The sequence below is a fragment of the Pyxicephalus adspersus genome, chromosome 3, assembly GCF_032062135.1.
Source record: "Pyxicephalus adspersus chromosome 3, UCB_Pads_2.0, whole genome shotgun sequence".
Taxonomy (NCBI): domain Eukaryota; kingdom Metazoa; phylum Chordata; class Amphibia; order Anura; family Pyxicephalidae; genus Pyxicephalus; species Pyxicephalus adspersus.
In genome coordinates, this window is record NC_092860.1 from 69102468 (window position 1) to 69128108 (window position 25641).

Consider the following 25641-nt stretch of genomic DNA (forward strand, 5'->3'; position numbering starts at 1 on the left):
CCATTGTCTTTCAATCTATCTCAGATGAGCTTGGGCCAATAGAACTCATCATCATTATCAATTAATGAATAGCTTCCACTTCACACAATACAATTTTAGGGAGCATTTCTTGATGCAGCATCACAATGTTGATTTCCAACATTGTACTACCAGCCTGTGTCTATATCCATCACAGTAGCATGACAGTTTCACTCATTTAGCTTACACAGATTTATCCTGACTCCCAGAATAATTTTACAGTCTTGGCCTCAATACTTTGTCTCAATACTCAATACATAGCCTCTGTCCCAAATTTTTTAGAGTGTGTTATTCTAAATTTGTTTATGTTTAGGAAATAGAATTGTTTATCCGTAAAAACACTAGAGAGCATTAATAAATCAGGCCCACTATGTAGATTTTTTTGTATCATTGTGGTATCATTTTGTATCATTATGGTATCATTTTAGCACATACCAAGGAGAGCTAACAGCTGAAATGTTAGTTTTGGATTATATAATGTTCCAGTATGTTTTCTATGATAGTGGCCACAGTCTGTTCTCTTTAACAGCATGTTACAAAGGCCAGCACAATTCAGAACCTGTAAGCATTGAAAAATAGAATTAGAAATAGTATTAAAATACGGTTTTGTCCAAATTGTCCTGCTGCAGCCCCCAGGAATAGTCAGTAATCTAAGCCAACCTGATTTTTCCTTCTCAACTTTTTTGTCTCAAATTGTGGATTTTTCATTTGTTTGCAGATGTCAGGACCAACAAATACTTCCTCTCTACTTACCTTGGGACCACTGTCAAGGCTCTTCATTGCAAATACAGTAGACTTTATTTAGTGCCCCTGACCCTGATTACCATGCTTCACTCCAAAATTTGCAAAATAGACTTTCTTAGTCAAGGCAGTCATGCTTCTCTGTTGTTTTTTCACAATATAGTTTACAAGTATGTAACAAAACTGCCAAGCGAAATGCAACAACCTCGAGTAGCCACGAGAGCACAACTCTCAGATTCAGATTAGGGTTTTCAGGCCCATAAGGACCTTAAAAAGTTAAACAATTCTTTGAAATGGTCTCTACACTCTAGAATTAGCCATCTGTCATATTTTGTGCCCCATATTTACAAACACCTCAAGAAACAAATAAAGTACTTTAAAAAGTTGAACCCCAAGCGAATAAAATATGCACAAATTATTGTAGTTACATATTCATTAATACATAATTAAATGTTTTAAAATGCAATCAGTGTGAGTACCTAAATATGAGGTGGTATAGTCTCTATTCTTCTGTTCAATTTTTGAAGCAGAATTAGGAGAGGGATTAAAAAAAAGCAGGTACGCTAAAGTGTGTGCTGATAGTAGGAGAGAAAAGAGTAACAAATAAGCTAATCAGCCAGCTGTTTCTCCTTCCATTGACAGGGTGGGGATGGGGCAGGAACCTTTACGTAAAGCTTAGGCAGAGAAAGATGTGGTTCTCCTATATGCTTAATTGATATCAACGAGTGCGTTCACCTATATAAAGGCAGAAGTTTGTCTTGTCTGTCTGTATGGGAGAGGTGATCTGAAATGAATGTGAAGGAAGACATTTTTGATGAAGGATGTGATGATGTTGAGGCATTATGAGTGGAGTTGCATATGGCAATGTGTAATACACAGTTTTATAATCTGCTAGAAACTAGGAGAAATAGAGAAACTACTTGTACAGATATAAAAGGCTGCACAAACAGTGGTAGAGATGGGTGATTTTAACTACCCTGACACTGACTGGGGTAATAGTACTAAAGGTACAGTAAAAGGGTGCAAATTTATGAATTTAATACAAGACAATTTTATGGTGCAGTTTAAAGAAGCCCCAAGTAGAAATGATATTCTGCTGGATCTGTTTTTGTGTCTAATATTGCTGAGTTTATAACAAGTTGTATACAGGAAGCAAAAATAGCAAAAATTAAAATTAAAATTTTCAGACAGCAAATTTTTAATTGTTATGATGTGGACTGGGAGGGAATATTCTCCCCAAAGAATACAGAACAGAAATGGGAATGTTTCAAGTCTGTTTTAAAAAAACACACTGCTATATATATTACAATTTGTAAGAAGTTTAAGAGGCTAAAATTAAAACCTACATAGCTCACAGCAAATGTTAAAAAAAAAATAAAAAATAAGAAAAGGGCAAGAACTGTACAAAACTTCAAAATGAAAGACAGATTGCAAAAGTAAATCAAACCCCAAAAAGTTTTTTAAGATCAGATCTGAGCTTGCAGTCCTTTTTTATCCTGGGGATAAAGAAAAGACGGATTTGCTAAACACTTTTTTTAACTCCATGTACACAAATGAAAATAGTGGAGCTAAAGTCCAAAATGCAAATAGTACACAATGGCTCAAAATTGATATGATTGAGAAACAGTTTAACAAAATTAGGGTTGGTAAAGCACCAGAACCTGGTATAATATGCCCATGTGTCCTTAAAGAGCTGAGCTGAGCTCTTTAATCACTGGCATGGTACTAATGGATTTACATGCCTATCTTTAACCTCCTGGGTGGTAAACCCGAGTGTGGCTCGGGGTAAAAAAAAACAGCTGATAGCAGTAACCCCGAGCCACACCCAGAGTAGCTAAAAAATAATAAATAAAGACTTACCTGGTTGCACCGGCGTCCTCCAGTGTCCTACCCGTCCGATAACATCCTTTGGCCACGTCCTCTTCCTTCCATCTGTCCTCTGGCGAGTGTGCTGACGTTCCCCGGGAGTTCCCGATGAACCTGAGTGTGGCCGTCACTAGGGGTGTGGCGGGAATTACAAATTATTTTGTATTGCATTCAAAAAATGTATTTAATTTATTATTTTGACATGATTTTGTGTTTCAAACTTTATTATACAGATACTATTATATTATACTTTCAAATAAATTTTAACGAAATACAGTGTACAGCTTTTAGACTTTTAAATCCAGACAAAAATGAGGTTAAAAGAAAAACAAAGACATTAATAAATAACTACAGACTGGTAAATTTAACTTTAACTATAGATGGAAAGATCCTAGAGAGTTTGATAAAGAACCACATAAAATAGTTTTTGCTAGAAAATAATATTATAAGTGATAGTTAGCATGGATTCAAGAAAGACAAAAGTTGTCAAACAAATTTACTCTCTTTTTAGGAAGTAGACAGTTTGACAGTGGAGTAACAGTCCATATAGTTTACTTGGACTTTTTTAAAGCATTTGACATAGTACCTAACTGACGTTAATGTTAATATGCAAATTAGGGTCAATAGGCTTAGAAAATTAAATCTGTAAATGGATAGAGAACTGGTGTTATTAACCTCCCTAGCGGTAAGCCCGAGTGTCACTCAGGGTAAAAAAACCAAGCTAAGAGGTAACCCCAAGGTAAAAAAGTAAAAAATAAACACTTACCTGGTCCCATCTGTGTCCCCCCACATCGTGTCTTGCCATCCTCAGTCCTCTTCCTCAATCTGTCCCCCGACGAGTGAGTTAATTTAAAATTTTGACATGATTTTGTTATTCAAACTTTATTATACTCATACTATTATATTATACTGTAAAAAAAATTTTCATGAAAGACAATGTACCGCTTTGAGACATAAATCCAGACAGAAATGACCCGCCCATGAGTTTAAAGACTGCACTCAGGGAGTAGTGATTAAGGATTCATACTCTGAATGGTCTACAGGTATTAGTGGTGTATCCCAGGGTTCAGTGTTGGGACCATTACTGTTTAAAATCTTTATAAATAATAAAGAGTCTGGAGTTAAAAGTACTGTTTTAGTGTTTGCAGATGACACCAAAATATGTAATGGAATGCACTGTTTCCTCAGGCAGCCCAGTGGCATATTCAATAATAATAAATGTAAAGTAATGTGCTTGGGGGCTAACATGCATGCTTTATACGGTCTAGGAGGGATAAAATCCTGTTTATTAATAATAATAATAATAATAATAATAATAATACATTTGGGGGAGTGAAAAATGGAAAAGCATCCGAGAGTTTTTGTAGATCATATACCTAATAATAAATAATAGCATGCAATGTCAAGCTGCAATATCTAAAGCTAGCAAAGTACTTTCTTAGATCAAAAGAAGTATAGACTGTAAAGATCTAGAAATAATCCTGCCCCTGTACAGAGCATTGGTCAGACCTTATCTAGAATATGCGGTCCAGTTTTGGGCACCACTTCAAAGAAAGGATATAGTGGAATTGGAGAGAGTATAGAGAAAGGAAACTCAACTAATAAAAGGAATGGAGAGGCCCAGCTATGAGGAGAGATTGGATGAAATTAATCTATTGTGGGCAACACAGTGGCTCAGCGCTTAGCACTCAGGCTTTTACTCTGGCCCAGGTTTCAAACCTCTTTACCCACTTGGCGGTATTCCCGAGTGTGGCTCAGGGTGGATTTTATGAATCAAAAGCGGTAACCCTGAGCCACACTTGGGATAGCATAAAAAAATCCTATCTGCTCCCCACAATCCAGTGGCGCCCTCTAGTGAACACCGGGCGGCATCTGCATCACATCCTCGGCCTGATCGATGTGACGTGTGAAGCGTCGGTACGCTAGGGAAGCGTGGCCTGGTGGGAAATTTAAAAGCAGATTACATTGTAATCTGCTTTTAAAACATTGATCACAGTGATGAAGTTGTAAAAAATAAATCCAAAAAATAAATAATAAATCCAAAAAGTTTATTTATTATTGTACCCTTGTTTGGACAAATTTTTAAAAAAAATAATTTATTAAAATTATTAAAATTATTATTTTTTACAATTATTATTTAGAAATCTTTATTATATTATAATTTATGATTTGTGTTTTAAACTTTATCATAGTAGGTAAGGTTGAAAAACGACATAAGTCCATCAAGTTCAACCACTAGGGAAATAAACATATCCCAGATAAAGGACCCAATAAGACATAGTTGGTTGGGGGCATCCTGTCCTCTCGCACTACGCTGAAATCTTTTTTAGCCCGAGTGTGCTGGCGTTACTCAGGAATCTAAGATGGCACTGGTCTTCATGGCGCCTCCTCCGGCAGCTGGCTCCTCTCTCCTATCTCCTGACCGGGCTCCTGCATAGCTGCCTTCCTCGCTGCGGGAACCGGCTCCAGAAGGCTCTTCTGTCTCCTTTGCTCCAGGGGTTTTTGATCCCCTGCTCACCCCATAGGATTTGCGAGGAGGGGTTTGCCCCAGCTCCTCAGATGAGCCTGGACACACTGCCAGCCCTACATGGCATACACAGCCTGTGACTATGGAAGCCTGCTGCACCACCAATACTAATGGGGATTGTCCATGTGTCACTCCTCTGCCCCAGTGTAACTATGCAGCTGCCACCATCTCGGGACATGCTGGACACACAGATGGACCCCCTATACGGGCACCAAGGGTGAGTTCCTCACAGGGGGCCTTTTCTGACTGTTTTACCTTACTCTCACTGGGGTACAAACAGGGTCACCTGTCACCCCTGCTCAAATTACTGGCCATGATATTCCCCCCCTAGGTTCCTCACGACCGCAACCTGCCGATCCTCAACCAACTCTACCCATTAGTGCTAATTCCTGGCAAGCGTATAGTACAGTGAAAGGATCTGCTTCTACTTCTGGTTCCACAAATGAATGCACTCTGACTTCTCTTGCACCAGAGAGACAGACGTCTGGAGAGATATCCCAATAACACACACACACACAGTATGGTCTTAGGAATATACTCTAATGTTTACTTAACGAAGTGGTCTTTTTATACAGATAATTATACAAAAGAAGGTTGGTCTTTAGTTACATATATAATGTTATTTGACACATTGTAACGAAAACAGGACATACATCGTATCTCAAAGAAAGTACAATTCCTGACATTTGTTTACATTTAAACTACGTAGACAGGAAAAAGAAAATACACCTCCCTTAAGATATATGGCTCAAGCTAGATCAGCAATTTTTCCCTTCAATGACCCCAGCTAGATCAGCTATTTTAACCCTTCAATCCCCTCTTAAGTCATGAACATGACTTATTTTCTTCTAACATAGAGAGGTAAATAGCATGTTTTTGTCCAGGATCTGTGGGCTTTGGACACATAGCAATTATAGTTACAATACTGATAAATAATGTTCTTAACCAACTCAAATCTGGCAGCCAGCTCAATATCCAGTCCCACCAGGAGGATGAACTAACATCTTATGTGATATTATTGGCAATTTCATGTAACGCTTGAATATGGAACTGGATTGATCTAGAGTGGTCAGATAAATTAAAACAACACATTCCTCTAAAATCCTGACACCCTACATTATATTTAAGTAACAAATAATCTACAGCAAATCTAGTTTCTAGCACAGCTCCTCTTAATCCTTGTAGATCTAAAAGTATGTTTGATAAGGCGGTAGAAGTATGATTCAGAGATTTAGCCAGGTCACATGCAATAGAATTTATAGTACGAGTATTATATATAGCCAGTCCAGGCACTCCCAATATAGAGACCCCCAAACTCATATATTCTGCATGGCTGAGAAGGGGTAAAGTAGAGTCACAGTTTTCTGGTAAGGTCTTGGTAACTGATCTGTAAGTTCTCCTGACAGGTGGTTGTCTAGGAAGGGCCAAAGTCAACCTGGATAATGCACAGGGACCTCCAGTAACATTGGCAGGAATATAACTGTAAGTGATGTTACCACATGACAAAAACCATCCCTTAGGGAGCATTATATTATAGATAAAACTGGGAGTCACAAATGTCTTACAACTCATGGAATTATCTAGGGAGCTAACAATCCTACCATTCTTTTTACAGGTGTCATTAATATAATCATATACACTATTCTTAGGTAATCCTCTTTTTATGTTTCTATCATCACAATATAAAGTCATATCCTGAGAAAAGTTAAAACAGGTCTCTGTTGCAGTCACATTAATAGTAGTTATTCTAATATTATACCTGCTATATCCCAATTTCTGACATTTCCCACAGAAGTCATACAAGGGAATAAAAGATTGTGTATTTTTAGTCGTAGACCAGACTTCCAGGAGGGATTCATCAGGTGTCGGCACAGCAACAACACATGTTTTTATAAGGTCCCGTGGGCTCTGTAACTCCTCAAGGCACAATGAGCTGACATTTAAGGCATTTGCCATTCTGATAATACTATTATGTTCAGAATATAAGAGATATTGACTGATTATTCAGTGTACCACATAAGGAACTCATCTCCTCTGGATGATAGATACAAGTACTAATAAGCCAGACTGGCAAGAAAATGCAAAGATTAATAATTATCAACAGACAAACAAATCTCCCAGAATATTGTGGGGTCATCATCTTCAGCTCAAAGAAAGTACAATTCCTGACATTTGTTTACATTTAAACTACGTAGATAGGAAAAGAAAATACACCTCCCTTAAGATATATGGCTCAAGCTAGATCAGCAATTTTTCCCTTCAATGACCCCAGCTAGATCAGCTATTTTAACCCTTCATACAGGAGGTTAAAGAAACCTTTAGGAAAGAAATTCGCATCCTACGCACAGACCTCCAGAATCTGGCACCTAGAGTGGATTCTGTTGATGATGACTTACTAGGTACGAAAACCCAGGTCTCACAACTTCAAGAACAGGCCTCCTCCCAAGCTGTTGCAATTAGAGATCTCAAGCTTCAATTGGAGGACCTTGAAAATAGGTCCAGATGCAACATTATACGAGTACGTGGCCTTCCAGAAGCCACCCAAAAGGCCAACCTTACTTTGGTGATACAAGCGGTCTTTAATGGCATCATAGGCCGCCCTCATGCTGATGTTATACAATTTGACAGGGTGCACAGATCTTTACGACCACCAGGTCCCCCTTCAAGACCACATGACGTTATCTGTAGGTTGCAGGACTATCCCTTGAAAGAAGAAATAATGCGGGCAGACAGAATTATGATAACTATTGAGTTTGATGGGGCACAACTACAAATTTTCTCTAATGTTTTTTGGTCCACCCTCCAACGCTCATCCAGTTCATCAGACGGTTTCTGAGAGATGGCAGGAGGCTCACAAAAGGAAGCGCTCTCCTCGCAATGGCTCCTCTCCACTGGCGAACAACCCCTTGCGTCCTGAGCCTTCACATTCTTCACTGTCTTGAATGCAGCAAGAGGACTCCTATATCCCTTTACATGATGGGATTCTTTGGTGTTCCTATGAATCTCTAGCATGTGCTCTCAATCTCTATGTTTGGTGGTATTGATCTTTAGTCATGTTATACGTTGCTTTACTTTATTTTCCCCGGTCCTGGATTATTTATTTAAATATATGGTTTTGCTGTTGCAGGCTGGGGGGAGGGGGGGTCATATGCTAGAAAAATATTTTGGCTGTATTTAATCTTTCTGCTAGGGATACTCTCCTTAATGCTGGACGCAATTTTGGTGGTTTGCCCTCTTCCTATGCCTCCTTTACTCCTTGTCCATGCTTGTTTTTGGTCTCTGGTGTTATTTTTGTTTCCAGATAGACCTTTGAACGAGTTCTCGGCTACCTCTACCACATGTTTGTATGTCTGTCTGTTTTTTTTGTATTTTTTTCTGTTTCCCTTTTTTACCTTTTCTCTCCTCCTTCTATTCTATGCCTCTGGAGGATGCTCAGGTTTTTTCATGATCAATGTATGGTATTCATTATGCATTTTTTTTTCTTACTATTAGCCCATGGTTAAACTACTATACTTAATATTAAGGGCCTGAACTCCACTACTAAACACAAATTGGGCATACAGGAATTAAAACGCCAAAGGGCAGACATTGCAATTTTACAGGAAACACATTTTGATAACACAAGCATGTTTAACTTTGCTAGGTGGCAGTATCCGACTGTGTTTTCTGCGCCAAGCAAAAATAAAAAGTCAGCAAGGGTTGCAATACTCATTCATGCTCATACTACTTTAAGATCACTTGGTCAATTTTGGACCCCGAAGGGCGATATGTTATTTTACAGGGTTGGTTAGATACAAATCAGGTTGTATTATGTAATATATATGCACCCAATACAGCACAAGTGAAATTTATTGAAATGGTTCTTGGCATGGCAGTCTCATTGTTGCACAACCATCTGCTTATTGCAGGTGATTTTAATTTGCCCCATACCTCTTAATGGGACAGACTTTCATTGGCTGCTACCACTAGACCTCCTGCCATATCCTGGTCCTCAGGTAGTTTTAGACGCCTCCTCCATCGTTTTGGCTTACTAGACACTTGGCGTGTACAGCATCCCACGGATAAACAATATACCTTTTTTTCTAATCCCCATCGCACACACTCTAGGCTAGACTACTTTTTTGTGGATATCTCCACATTATAGGCTACTACTTTCTCTGATATATGCCGTATCACGTGGTCCAATCATGCCCCTGTGGTTTTAAAGGTGAAATTAGAAAGGTACAATTCCAGTACGGAAATGCCACTGGAAACTAATATGTTTCCACATGTGACTAATATGTTTCAACATATGACTGTTAATTTTCAGCTAGCCCCTTCCAATGTATCTCTTCCTATTATCCCCTGGGGGATAACTCTAGGAACTTCCGCTAATTATTTGCCATATATTTACCATATGTTCTGCATTCTTCTAATATCCTCTCTCTTCCCCCACCTTTCCCTTTCTTCTCTTTTTTCCTTTCTTCGTCTGATTCACCAAGAAATTTTTTGGTTTAGTTCAAGATATTATTGGAATTTTTTATTACACAAGACATGGTATATAGAATAAGCCTCTTGAAAGAAATCTGTGGTTTGCTGTAATCTTTGTTGGAGTTATTTATATGCTACCTAACCCTGGTTATTATTTTATAGTTACAGTTTTATTGTATGTTTCTTGGTTGTCTACCAGCATCTTAGTCCTTTATGTTTGTTGTGTTGTTTAATATATGAAAACTCAATGAAAATTACAATTTTTCCAAAAAAAAAAAAAATCCAAAGTCCAAAGGAAGGCAAAAAAAAAACCCTGGTACAATTTGCTTCAACAGGGGAAAAAATTCCTTCCTGATTCCATGTGGCAATCAGATGTTCCCTGGATCAACAGTCACTGTTATTTTTACTTTAAAGCCTTAATACCCATTTATATTCTGTGCTTCTAGAAAAGCATCCAGCTTTTTCTTAATGCAATCTATAGTTGTTGCTGAAACTTCTTCCTGAAGGAGCTGATTCCACACTTTCACAGACCTTACAGTGACCAATGCTTTGTACAGGAGGATTATGTCTCTATCTCTGCAGTCTATTTCTCTTTTAATACAAGAAATTACTTTACTAGCTTTAGATATTGCAGCTTTATGCTGTTATTAGATCTATGATCCACCAGAACCCTCAGATCATTTTACATTTCTGACTCCCCCAAATGTATTCCCCCTAGACAGTATGAAGCATGCATGTTGTTAGTGCCCAAGTGCATAATTTTACATTTATCTGTATTAAATATTATTTGCCCCTTGGCTGCCCAATCAAACAGTAGATCCAGGTCTGCTTGTAGATTATAGACTATATAGACTATATAGATTATATATATATATATATAATATTATCCTGTATGGACCTAATTCCATTACATAGTTTGGTGTCATCTGCAAACACAGAAATTGTACTTTTAATTCCAAACTCTATATTATTTATAAAGATGTTAAACAGTAAAGGTTCCAACATTGAATACTGACCATTCAGAGTATGAATCATTAATTACAACTCTTTGGATGTGGTCTTTAAGCCAGTTCTCTATACACTTACAGATTGACTTTTCTAAACCTATTGACTCTAAAGGTGCGTACACACTTCCAATTTTTATCGTTCCAATCGAACGACGAACGATCGATTGGGCAAAAAATCGTTCGTAAAAAAGTAACCAACGACGCCGACGAACGAGGAAACTCGTTGGAAACGAACGACCGGACCGGCGGATCGGATTGGACGACGATCGTTGAACATCGTTCGTGTGTACAGTCGTTCGTTGATTGTCCATGTTCAGAGCATGCGTAATGAACGAACGTTCTTTCACTTTCCTGTCGTGCACATAGTTCCTCTATCGCTTAAACAATTGTATCTATTGTGTGTACAATATCTACGAACGATCGTGTCGTTATCTCTATGTGCAGGATCAGTGCTATACGATCGTTCGTATATATCGTGCAGGATCGTTTGTCGTTCGTTTTCCAACGATAATAATTGGAAGTGTGTACGTAGCTTAACTTGCATAATAACCGTCTGTGGGGTACTGTGTCAAATGCTCTAGTCCAAATGCAAAGTCCAAGTACACTTTATCAACTGCTACTCCACTGTCTACCTATTTCTTTACTTCCTCATAAAAAGAGAGTAAATTTGTTTGACGACTTCTGACTTTCTTGAAGCCATGCTGACTATCACTTATATTATTATTTTCTAGCAGAAATTCTATGTGGTTTTTTATCAAACTCTCTAGGACCTTTCCCAAGTACATACTTTAAGGGGCCTACGTGCTCAAATCTGATCTTTTTGCTAATAATATATTTTAAAAATTTTGGGGGGTTTGCCTTACTTTCTTTTGCATTCTGTCTTTAATTTTGAAGCTTTGCACATGTATCTCCTTTTTACATTTTTTGTTATATTCTTTATAGTTTTCAAATGATCCCCCAAGCTCCCAGAAAAGGAAGCTCCCTCCCCCCAACTATCCCTAATCCCCCCTCCACTAGTGTCTGACCCCTTTTTAACCTTTCTGCCACCTGAACCCCAAACCTTCCCTTTTACACCAGGACTTATGCAATGCTTTTAGCTGTTTGAGCTCCCTCTGTCTTTCCTGTGTTGCGCATGGTATAGGCAATATTTCGCCTTGGAGGTCCTTTTCTTCAACTTAAAACCTAGTTCCCTAAACTGATTTTTAAGGATCCTCGATCTTCCATCTATATTGTCATTGGTTCCAACATGGACCAAGACAGCTGGGTCCTGTCCAGCCCCTTCTAGTAATTTGTCCACTCGGTCCACTGCATGCCGAACCCTGGCACCAGGGAGACAGCAAACCATTTGGGTGAAGGGATCCAGGCAACAAACTATTCTATCAGTCCTCCTGATTATAGAATCCCTTATGACTAGCAATTGTCTTTTCCTTCCTGGGTTTCCCTCCCCACCACTACTAGATGTGCTGCTCTCCCAGCTGTTAGGGGTAGCAGCAACATCTAGAGTTGCCATCACTGAGTCTGCCACCTACACATCTTCACATAACTTTGCAAACATGTTGGGGTTCTCAAACACAGGGCTGGCCTTCCTTTTCTGGGAGCCCCTACCACTGTCTCTATTTAAATTAACTCAACTCCCTACATGCTCATCCTGATTAACCTCTCTCTCCACCCTCCACATCTAAACAAATTGCTGCCTGCTCAGTGCAGGTGACCCCTCTCAAGGTGATCCAGTGTTTTCAGTGTTGCAATGTGCTTCTCCAGCTCTCCAATGTGAGATACCAAAAAGGCGACTTGCTCACATTTGTCACAGCAGTATTCACTTAGGAGCTGTTGCTCCATTTGTGCATAGATATGGCAGACTGTGCACTGAACCAAACTTTCCACCTTGCTACCACTCATTCTCCCAGTTACAATGTTGGTTTACAAGGAGTTATAAAAGTTTACTTACAGTTTATGGTTACTATAAGGATTTAACTCCTTTTGTTTTCAAACTCCTGTTTTTTCCAACTCCACTTGATTAAAAAGCCAGTTGTTTCACCAGCCAAACAGTGATCAAACTTAGTGTGAGTCTGCCAGGAACTTAAATCACCCGTGAAACCTTGCCCACTCCCCCTTAGAGGTCAGCAAGGAAAAACAAGGCAAAAAAAAAAGCTATTTAAAACAGAAACTGACAGTCAAACAAACACAACTCCCAAATGCACAATATCAGAGTGCTGTTTTTTCCAACTCTACTTGATTAAAAAGTCACTTGTTTCACCAGCCAAACAGTGAGCATACCCGGGAGGTATTTCTAAGTATTACAGACCTAAAATATTAAACAACAAATTTCCACGCAAAACAATGTACCGGTTTTGACATAAAAATATTGACATAATTAGACCACCGGGGAGGTTAAGGGGGATAAGATCACCCAATATAAATAATACAATAATTCATATAGAAAACTCACTTTTCAATTATTCACGGTCACAGGGGCCACTTTTTGCATATGGAAGATTAGAATCCCTTCCTTTTGCAGAGATTTACCTTGGCAGTATGGTTTGTATTAGCAAGAACTATAGAATTCTTTAGGAAATAGCTGGTTGCTTTTCTAGCAGCACAAAATTACTTGTTATTAAGGTTGAAAAGTAAAGACAACTGAGCCTGTTAAACCAGGGAATATTCAATTGCCTCATGGAATCAGGAAGGATTTTTTTCCCTATTGGAGCAAATTGAACCACATTTTTTTTTTGTCATCCTATGGATCAGCTATGTCTACCGGGTTTTTACCTGGGATATGTTTATTACCCTAGTGGTTGAACTTTATGGACTTTAGGCAACGTCAGTAAAGATCTTAGAGAAGCAATTGTTGCTCCTTATCTATCTGGTAAGGGTTAAAAGACCATTCCCAGAAAAATTGAAGTCTATAATTTTACAATGAGAAAGATGATTCAGTAGTGGAAAAACTTTCAAAACAATTGTTAATCTTGCAAGGAAAAACCCAGGAACTAGACCCGCAAACTCCCTAGCATGTTAAATATTAAAAATGTCTGACAGTACAATTAGAAAAAGACTAACCATGTATGGCTTGTTTGGTAGGTTTGCCAGATGAATGTCTCTTCTCTCTGCAAACCCAAGCTGTGCTGCCATGTTCATTACAAAGTTACATCTGAACAAAGCATTTTTGATACATTACAAAGCAAAGGCACCTTGCATGTCAGAAATTTGTTCACCACTAGATTCAGCATGTGCGCAAAGCAGTAAATTTGGCCAGGTGCAATACAGCCACAAAACAGAGGAAGCTAGGAAAGTCACAGTTGAAGAAAAATGGGTGAATTTTATTAGAAACTATGGGGAATAACTGAAAATAATTGCTATATATTTACTTGGTTAAAGTCACAAAATAAGAAATACTGGCAAAAATATTTAGCAACAATGTGGACAAATTGTTTGTGTTTAACTGAAAATAATTGCTGTGATTTCACTTAACAGTGGAGATGCAACTTTTGTTGTTTTTAAAAATAAAAAAAATAATACTGCTTCTACATCAAAACTTTAAGAACCGGGTAGTAATGTTGCAGTATTTTCAATCATAAATTTTAGTACATCCTACTTTTTATTTTAACATTCTTTGTTTATTAGACAAGTTTGGAAATAGATATATACAATATAAACTATCAACAGACTTACGGTTCTCCGTGAGCCGCTGTGCTCACGGAGGCTCCATCACCCGTTGAGGCATATAACCACCTGATACATTACTTTGCATTACCCGCCACGGCTCCTCAGATTGCCAGACCCACTGATGGATCAGTTTTTTTTTACACTGATTACACACAGCGCTCTTCATCCAGCACCCGTCGGAGGGATCATGCAGCACCAGACACAACAAATATGGCCCCCACTCAAGAGGACACGAGGGATTCCCTCTCTGATTTCACCCCAGATGCACTGAAGCAAGGAGAAGACTCCACAACACTGTCTTCCTCGCACCTACACCTTGCTATTGCAGTGGCTTCACTTCTTACACTTACTGTACAAGCCACCACAGACAAGACTATGGTAAAAGGGATACAATCATTGCACCTGGAACTCCAGGGTCAAGTTGCTAAAATCAATAATGCAGAAGCAAGGATCTCTGAACTGAAGGACGATTCATTTACAGCAAAAGTGCTGGAGAAAACTCAGCATCAAAGGTGAATAAAATTGACGACCTAAAGAACAGAGCTTGGCGTAATAATATACGCATGATTTGGATACCTGAGGTGATGAAACTTTCCTAACTGTCCAAAATATTTGCTAATACCAAACTTTCATTACTAGGTTTGGATGTCGAGTGGAAAGTGGAACGGGCACATAGTTTGGGCCCTCCCCGCAAGGATTAGGCCTCCCCAAGACCGGTCATAGCTTAATATTTGGATTACAATGCCCAACTAAAACAAAAACAACAGGTATATAAGCAGTATACTGGATCCTGGATCCCGATGCGTTTCGCCGGTAGGGCTTCCTCAGGAAATTAAAGGGGAACCAAAGACAGTACTAGTGAGAACAAAAACATATAGAATAACACAGTTACATTCATATATACAATTCAGGTTTACCGTTTTACTAAATATATGCAAGTAGTTAGTAAATATATATTATTATTCCAAAAGGAGATAGTAGGTGTATAGACTAAGAACAAGTGAAATTGAATCAAAAAATAATAATGAAGATCGTTTTTAAAAATATTATCAAAAAGAGCTTGGGAACGAGCTCTCTAAATCCCATGTTCTTTGCTAATATGTTAAGTACATAAAAATATATTGACATTAGAAAACAGGTGGCTATTGAGGTAAAATAACTCTTTATGGTGTTCATTAGGATATATGAGTAGTTTTCCTCTGAACAAAATCTCCCAATTTTGATTTATGTTTATATATGGAAGATGAAATTCAGACATGCCAGAAGGTCCTGCCAGTGAGTGTGCAGTTGCTGTGATAAGGTGAGTATGTGCAACAAAAAAAAAAAACTACAAATGTTTAAACATTAGAGGTAAGCGTACACATAGGTATCAATTGAACACTAAACATAACAAAGCATAGTAACAGGGTATAAGGGTTAGTAAGGGGTCATAAAGTAGTAATTATTTATTGGAGTAAAAGTAAAGAAGAATGGGGGGGGGGGGGGGGGTTAATGATATTGATATTTCTTACTTGAGGTATACAGGGAATCTGATCAACTTACTTGTAACAGTAAAAGAGAGGTCTGGGGAAAGCAATGTGAGAAACTGTTAGTATAAAAACTTAAAAAGACAAATGTTTGACATGTTTCTTTAAATATCCCCTAGGGAAATAATTAATTAGTTCATTGTAATTACAGTTGACAATCAAAAATCCAAAAACCTCCGGACCTGAGGTGCGACGGATTTTCGAAAATTCCATGTTTTTAAAAGTTACACTTACCCTCACACACCAGCCTTGTTCTCGCAGCACCCACGGACATCTGGCACAGTTCCAGGGAGCAGGCGGCAGGGACTTCTCAACCTGTATTTAGTGTAGCAAGCTAGACCTAACAGCTGTTTCTGTAGAACAGCACCATGAAAACAATAGTGGCCAAACAGTGTACTGCAGTCCCTGTATTGAAAATGAGATCTGAAATTCATGCTGGGAAACTGAAGGAAAAGGATTATCGATGGTCGGATTTTCGATTGTCAACTATAATTCATTGACTTACCAAAGTCCAGATATGATATAGGGTGGTATTAGCATTAAAGGGTATAAATCTAGTCTGTAGGGATAAAACACATAAAAAAGGAATATTTTAGGGGGTATTCATGAACAGAAGATTCATATAGCATGATAGATATACTTATCATATAATAATAAGCGTTACATAATAGCAATAGGATTATCGAGACTAATTAGACTAAGGAGGTGAGATGAAACCTGGATAAGTGAAAGAGAAATAGGGAGAGAATGCTGCTTACCCAAGGAAGATGTAAAAATAGGCACTTGGAATACATTGCCCACTTGGAACAGATGCCCGCCAAAAAAGTCTGGGCGTGTGTTAGTATTGGGCATGTGCCCAGAATGTGGGAATTGCGCATGTGCTCAACTTAGTTTTGTCTCCATGTATATCTCAAGTCTCCTCCCCTGAGTTCTCAGCACCTCGGACAGCACTGGGAGAGCTGAGTCCAGGCATATGGGGGTAGAAATGCTGGCAGGCGGGACCAGAGACCTGACTCGCCTGCTCAGCTCTGGCTGCTGGCCAAACGTCTAGGGGGATGACAGATCGAGAGAGGGGACAGAGTGGGGGGGGGGGGATGAGGAAAATACACGCAGGCTAGTTAGCTAGGTGGATTTGAATGAAGAATGGATTGTGTGTCGTATGAATAAGTGTGACTAAAAAATTAAATGAATGAAAATAACCTATATACTAAACGAAGGATGTAATCATGCATGGACCCAACCTGCGCGCACACACCACAACTGCCAGAAGGATACAAGGAGAGATATTGAGCCTAATTCATCAATGAAATCCGCGCTCGCTGGTTGCGCTTTATTTCGCGCCGTTATATCGAGCCGGTTTACCGCGGGCTAGAGTCATATGCGCTCGTTCATTCGCATCTCACTGCCAAGCCAGATGCTTGCCTTCATAACAAAATGGGCAATAGGGGTCGCGAATCCGCCAATTAGGGCGATTAGATTTCAGCTGCGCGATTAAGGAGGATCTGTTAAGATGTCAATCGTGAGATCATAGCAATTAGGGCGATTAGATTTCAGCTGCGCGATTAAGGAGGATCTGTTAAGATGTCAATCGTGAGATCATAGCAATTAAGGCGATTAGATTTCAGCTGCGCGATTAAGGAGGATCTGTTAAGATGTCAATCGTGAACACACACGTTTGGCTTTATGTGCACTCATGTCTATACATACATGAGTGCATATGAAGCAAAACAAGCAATATACACAAAACAAAATATAAGTTGAAATCTTCACAATTAAGAAAAAAAAATGAATTCCTGTAATAAGTCAATTCCATAGCCAGAAAATGTATGTACCTGTGTTATGCACTGTTTTTGCTGACTTTGTTGTACTGTAGGACACTTTATACTGTTTTTATCTTGTCTGATCTTGTACAAGCACACTGTTATACACTCCCTTGGTTGTTTTCCTTGTCCTCCCTCCCCCCCCATCCCCTGGTTTTTGTTACATTACTGCTGTATTGTTTTATGCTTGCTTCTTTGTTTTATTCCTCCTCCTCCTTTTCTCCTCCACATACAAAAAAGAAAATTTACTAAATAAAGAATATTTTTTAAAAAAAGAAACTGATGCTCCATTGATAAGCCCAATAAATGTATTATAGAACTGAATACAGTTACAATATTGTTACTGTTTTAACAGTTGTAACTAACTGTGTGTGCTCAGTAAATTTAGATGAAATAAATTTAGAACATGAATAGAATAATAAATGATCCATTCCCAAAATAAACGTTCAACAAAATTAAACCTTACATATCTTTGGTAAAATGTAAAATGTAAGAAACAGGGGAATGTGATATTTAGAAAATCAGCAGCACTCTTAAGAGGGCATCATCCACAGTAGCAAAAATTTGTTTTGAAATTGCCTCAAGGTTTATGCCATTCAGTTTTAATTGATCTAACAGAAACAAGATAGAATTGTTAAAGGCTAGAAATATGCAATCAATAGTCTATAAAATCAATATTGTTTGTAAAGATCCACCTTAAAACAAGAGAATATTGACACATTATTGCAGATATTACATTGTCCCATTATCATTTTTGTCCTAACCACTTTCAATGCTGTAATACAGATTTGAGCTTTAGTGGACAATAGAAATTCATTCAGTAGCCACAATAAACTTCATTTGTTTTGTACATCAGGATGTTTTGTACCTCAAGAGGTACATGAGGTGGTAACTTAGGTCCCAAAAAACAAAATAAAAACAAACAAACAGAAACTACCAACCAAGAATCCCAATATATCAAAGTATATTCACTACCACATAAAGTAACAACTGAAAAATAAATCTACTAACACGAACAATCAGATAATAACCCCCTGTATGAACTAGTGGAAGAATCAAATGTTAAATAATCCTTTTTTATAGTCTGCTACTGTGCATAGCTCGCCTAGTACTGCAAATAGCAAGGAGCTTTCCCATGAAAACTTCATCTCCACCTATTTTGTATTGTGTACATATAGTGGGTATAGAAACATCCACCTACCTTGGAGGGGAAGTTCAGACACAGAGCTATAGAGCTGTTTTGCAAACTTATAATCAACAATAATCATGGTAATACCTGGTAATGGTAACTGTGGCTGGTGAGAGAAATCCATAATACAGCAGAAACATACAAAAGCATGTTTGAAAGCAGCTGCCAACACTCAAATGCCTCTCCAGTGGCCTTATAGCTATAGGAATGTCAACATTTGCATATAAGAGCAGCGACTCCCCTGATGATGGCTTTTAACCAACTCTTATCTCTCAAAGATGGTGCCTTGAGGAAGCAGATACTGCTCTACATAACACATCACAAGACATCTATATATATATATTTATATATATATATATATATATATATATATATAATATAATATCTGTGTTTCTGTAAAACCCATTTATTACTACCTTTAACTGAATGTATTATGAATAATTCTTAACAATTTTGTATGTGCTTGGTATGTACTACCTAAACACAACAATTAAAATTCAATTAGGTGGTTTTAGCTTTATGATTTTAGTTTTAGTGGGTTTTTGTGGTAACTCTGGAATTAGTAGAGGTGAACTTTATGGTAAAAAAGACACGACTTTTACAAAGGTGCTCTAATATGCTAACAAATGATAATTGCTTGTGTGTCTTTACTATCTGTTATAGCATAGATTTGTTAATTTTTTTAAGCCTTCAACCATTGTGTTTAATTATGTTTCGTTAAGAAAAAAACATTTTATTACAGGCTTATTTTTTTTTTTTTTGCAACTTTAGATATAGTATCATAAAGTACACAGGCTGACATGATGTTGTCTGAGGTTTTTAAGATAAACTAATATGTACAACGTTTGTGGCTTCTGCATTTATTATTAGGACACATTAATATTTGAAGATTGTGGTCCTTGCCAGATCCAATGTCTGTATATAATTTAACTCACAGTTTAACATCAAGAAAGAAAATGTATCATAGTCTCAGAGTTTCTTCTTTTCTTGCGCAGATCTTGTTTTGTACATTGAATACTCACAAAGTGGATATGCAGAAGCTCCTTGGTGGCCAGATTGGTCTGGAAGACTTTATTTTTGCACATGTTAGAGGAGAGACGAAAGAGGTGGAAATTACCAAGACAGAAGATGCTCTGGGTCTTACCATTACCGATAATGGAGCTGGATATGCTTTTATAAAGGTGATCTAAGAAAAAGAATATACCATGTTTGCTACAATTTGTTTTTAAAACAATGAGTGTTACATGCTTATCAGAAAAAGGACATTTTTTAAACTATACTATAAAGCAAAATTAAAAATAGACTTTATTCTCCACTTTCAGGTTTGACAGGACAAAAAACACTAAGGCTCGCCTAATAAAACCGAGAATCTGACACTTACTCAGACATTCCCTGGTCGGAATCATATACTGCCATTGAAACATATGGACCTTGAAGATTGAAATAAGAGAATGTTTGAGGGAATGCTCGATTAACTGTTTTATAAATCGAGCCCTAAATAACTTTAGGTGTGTAAAAATATAAGAATTATAGCCATATGATATGATTTGCTGTAAAATGTCCAGCTTCAGAACCATTTGGTATCAGCAAGAACAAACCAAAAAGCACAGGTAGGAGCTGTCCTGCAAAAATAAACCAATAGCATTACAGTTCACTAGTCACAAGTCAACAGCAAACATTCTGAAAAGAAAAATGACAAACAATTATAGTGTTCTCTCACATAAAGCTGTTTAAAAAAATTCTGCAGCTGCAGGATATCACTAAAAAAATTTAAACAGCACACAAAAAAGTCTTAAAAAATAGAGCCATTTTTGGATTTTAGGGGTTCCGTAAGAAGAGAAAAAGGGGAAAAATCAGCACAAGGAGGCAGTACTGTTGGCAGCAGCAATACAGAATTTACAGAAAGGCAGAGAGGGAGGCATTCCAAAATGTTTTTTTTATTTTTATTTTTTTATTTGGAAAATGAAAGGAAAACAGGAGAGATGGCAGAAGGCGACAGTGTAATAAGTATTTGGAGAAAGACAGAAAGCACAGGATGAGATGCTAGTTTGGATTTTAGAGGTTTTATTTGATAAAGAAAATGGAAGGGTTCTAAAAGGAATTTGCAATATTTGTAGCAGCAATGAGAATAAGAGAAAAAAAATGTTTTCCTTGTTGCAATATTATACATTTAATTTAATCAATGGTTTTCACAGCAGGCGTTTGGTGGTTCTCTGTGATCTCATTCTGCCTAAAAGCAACCTAAAAACAGCCAGACACAGGTGGATGAACTTCTGTGTAGCACATCCTCATACTTCAAGGAAGGCCTTCTGTTACAGGACTTTCAAAGCAAAGCAGGCCAATGGCTTCAGGGTATATTAGGCTAGCTCTGGCAAGTGGTGCATTGTAGCTGCCAAATAGACTGTGAGGTCATCACTTAACTCACATAGTCCTTCACAAAAAGGTTTAGGGTCTATCTGTGCTGCGAAAGGCCATTTAAGGTGTTACACTGCTACTGTGTCTGTTTCTTGTTTTAGGCTGTAGGAGAGGTGCGATAGTTTAGGGGTCTCTGCCACCATCCGAAAATCCAAAAAAGAACAATTTTTTTGCATCTGCAAAGTACAACATTTTGTATTCTTTATTAACCCTCACTGCCCCCTTCTTTAACCTCTGTTAGTTCTTTGACATTTAATTTTGCTGCCTGCTTCAACCACTTCTTAAATGTTCAATATGTTTTCCTTTGACCTTGGCCTTCATCTGACCTGCGTTTATCCTTGTTAGACATCTCCTAATGTTGTCTTGTTCATTCTTTTGGCTATCAGTGGGATAAGCTTGAGGGTTGTGACCTGATGGTATCTTTTACCAAAGCGGGTGTGATGGCCCTGGTTAGGTAAAGAAATAGATATTATTAAGACTCTATACCCAAGGGAAGTTGTTGCCATTTACTGGCAGTGGTGTATAATAATTTTTACAGGAAAGGTATACTTTCCTATTGGGGTAAAAATGCTAGCAAATGGAACAATGCTTACTAGATACAGGGTTTTTTAAGGTACCAGATCCAGCATTATCTTAAAAACACGTTTACTTCCGGTTCCGGCGCCCCGCGAGCAGGAAGCATGTAAGCGCGGCTCCTGCTCCCCTCCGGGATATCGTAATAAAAAACCGGCACTACCGCTACTCACCTTCCGGCCTTCCACACGCTGCCAGCTCAGCTCTTGATGGACCGTTTCCTGGCACCTTCATCTCTTCTAAATAGCCAGGAAATCATGGGGAAGAGGGATAAAATCCGATCCACCCCATCCAAGATGGCCGCCGCAGCCTGCACGCCCCATGCTGCCAACGCTGATACATCTAAGGTACAGTCTGATGATCCTGCTGCTGTTTCCCAACATGCACAAATTGCTGATGCTGTAGCTGCTTTGCTGAAACCTACATTGCAGGAAGCTATCAATGCTGCAGTACACAAAGGTATACAATCCTTGCGGAAAGATTTAAAGGAACAGTCTCAAAGATTAGATAGTGCCGAGCAACGCATTACATTAGTTGAAGATGATGTCACATCTGCCGGAGTGACTCTCTCTATGCTAGAAACTAAAGCACAAGTCTTACAAGATAAAATTGAGGATTTAGAAAACAGATCTAGACGCAATAATATACGCGTTGTGGGCCTACCAGAAAACATTAAACCGTCCCAATTATCCGACCTCTGCTCCACGATCTTGCCCCAGTTATTGGGTCTTACAATGCCCTGCAGGGTTGAACGCGCACACAGATTGGGTCCGGTTCGTGCGGAGAGGTCTAATCCTCGACCAGTACTGGTGGCTTACAGCTATTATACCGACAGAAACCGCATACTTCATGCCTATCGGAACCAACGCAAATTGCAATATGAGGGAGCCTCTCTATTATTGTTTGCGGAATATTCAGCAGAAGTCTCACGCAAGAGGCGCAGTTTTCAACGAGTGTGTTCCACGCTGTACCAACATAAGCTACGTTTTACTTTGGCCTACCCTGCCATCCTTCACTTCACTGACCACCAAGGGCGGAAATATTCGTTCACCTCTGCTGAAGAGGCGGAAAGCCTGGTGCGCACTTTATTGTCTGACAGTTCTTCTACACCGTCAGAGGATTCCGGTACCTCCCCTCCTCGCTCCAGTGAGCGTCCCCTGGTTCCAGTGGGCTCTCCAAAAATGTCCAGGCATTCGGTCCATGCACCTGTAAAAAATTTTGTGATATTCATCACACTGAGATGCAGCCAAAGGCGAGATAATGCGATTTACCCTTATCTCTATTGAAAAGTGCCTTAATCTTTTTTGTTTTGAATTGAAACTGAGCATTTATATATCCCATATTGTGAGGTGTGAGCCCGCATTTACTACTATGATGATGTTTTCGCCAATGTTACTGACTTGGTACATTTCCTTATGCTCTGCGAGGAAAAAAGGAAAGTCATTATTGTTTCTTGTTTGTCTCCTCCCTTATGTTTTCATAATGCTTCTTCTTCATGTCCCTCTGAGTGTTATGGGATACACTCTCTTTATCCGTTTGCACAGCAGTCATGAGTATTGCACCAGTTATACCTCTGCCTTGTATACTGGGCTTAACCCATTGATTCCTTACTGTGTTCTCATGACTGGTGGTTATAGTAGATCAAAATGCCTGTACTTACTATGTGCAATCAGCATACTGCAGCTTCACTATATTTGTTGTAGCCATGATAAATGTAAGCCTTATCTTCGAATTATATGCAAATAGTTTCATGGAATGTTAAGGGCCTGCGTTCCCCTAACAAACGCATGTCCGTGTTACGTCACTTGAAAAGACTTAGAGGGGATGTAGCTTTGTTACAGGAAACGCACCTGGGTGCCGGTGATTTCCATAGAATGAAAAAACTTTGGGTTGGAGAGGTCTATGGCACCCCCTCTGCTGACAGGAAAGCTGGAGCCCTGATCTTGATCCATAGATCTTTCCAGGGCAAGATCAAGACGGTGCAATGTGACTCGGCGGGACGCATTGTGAGAGTGCTTGTTCAGTTATTTGATTATGATCTATCTATCTATAATATATATGCTCCTAATTCACCATCATACTCCTTTTTTCAGGAAATTTCCACATGGGTTGCCCAGGATCCTACTCCTCGTAAAATATTAGGAGGGGATTTTAACTCAGTTATGGTGCAATCGGAAGACAGATGTCCTAGCCCAAAGGCATCTAACATTATATCACCATCCCACTCGGTCTTGGCTGACTTTGCTCATGCCATGTCTCTGAATGATGTTTGGAGACAATTTAATCCCCTGGAGCACCAGTATACTTTTGTCTCCCAAGCACATGTAACACAGGCCCGCTTAGATTACTTGTTTTGCACAGATGCAGTTCTGGAACACATTGAATCTCTAGAAATACATGTCATGGCTATATCTGACCACTCCCCTATCTCTCTTAAGTTGAGAGATCACTTTCCCAGGGGCGATTATGTGCCTTGGCGCTTTCCATCATATTTATGTAAAGACCCGGAATTTCAGGCAACACTGACATCGGCATGGTTAGAGTATGCCCAACATAACGCGGTTCACAGAAATGAACCGGTACTTTTCTGGGAGGCGGGTAAGGCCTTCCTTCGAGGCAAGATTATCCCTTTTTTAGCTAATAGGAAAAAGGTGACACTATCTCATTTTTTGTCCGCCCAACGGGAACTTAGATCCGCACAGCAGGCACTAACAGATAACCCCTCTCCAAGTACCAGACAAGCTTGGCATACCTCTAAACGTCAATTTGATTTACGACTTTACCAATACGAACAACTGAAATCCAAGTATAGATATTTGGAATTTCATAAATTCGGCAACAAATCAGGTAAAATGTTGGCGAACCTGGTACGTGCAGGATTTAAACCAACATATATTCCAACATTGAGATCTCCAATGGGCACTATGATTAACTCACCTAAAGAGATAAACCAATGTCTAGCACAATATTTTCAGCAGCTGTACTCGCTCCCGAATACGGATGCGGAGGCGGGTTCAGCCTTTCTTTCTGCAGTTGAAATGCCTCAACTGCAGCAATCGGATTTAGATACCTTAAATGCCCCCATTACGAGAGAACAGGTTATGATGACTATCAAACGCTTGAAAAATGGTAAAGCCCCGGGTCCGGACGGTTTCACTGCTGAGTTTTACAAATTTTTGGGAGATGAGATAGCTGATGATCTTCATGCCATGTACTCTACTCTGTGGGATGGAGGTAATTATTTTGAATCTGGCCAGGAAGCATACATTAAACTTCTCTTGAAGAAGGATAAAGATCCATGTGACCCAGAATCCTACCGCCCCATTTCGTTGGTCAATATAGATGCAAAAATTCTGTCTAAAATTCTTGCAGATCGGTTTGCTTTGCTATTGCCTTCTCTAATTTCCCCATCACAAGTGGGCTTTGTTCAAGGCAGATCTGCCGTAACCAATATTAGAAAAGTACTTGTAGCCTTGGAGACTGCTAAAAGACAACCTGATCTTGATCTGGTCATAATTGCAATAGATGCCCATAAAGCATTTGATACGGTAAATATAACATGGCTTTTTCAGGTTCTCGATTATATTGGACTAAGAAGCCCATTCCTGAAACTGCTGGAGGCCATGTATGCTTCTCCAAAGGCCAATATACTCACACCGGGGTACCTTTCAAGTCCCATCACCTTACATAGGGGAACTAGGCAGGGATGCCCTTTATCCCCCCTCCTGTTTAATCTTGCACTGGAACCACTAGTTAGATACTTGGATGCCACACCGTCATTACATGGTATTCCGGTGCATGAGTGTGAGCTGCGAACTGCTTTCTT

The 25641-nt window shown here is 38.9% G+C and overlaps 1 protein-coding gene across 1 annotated transcript in view; it reads left to right on the forward strand.

Moving 5' to 3' along the window:
• Window positions 1-25641, forward strand: part of GIPC3 (GIPC PDZ domain containing family member 3) — an 84698-nt gene that overhangs the window by 7590 nt on the left and 51467 nt on the right. Inside the window, exon 2 of the mRNA XM_072407088.1 lies at window positions 19823-20008. Coding sequence (XP_072263189.1) covers window positions 19823-20008 — 186 coding nt within the window. The remainder of the gene's footprint in view (window positions 1-19822; window positions 20009-25641) is intronic.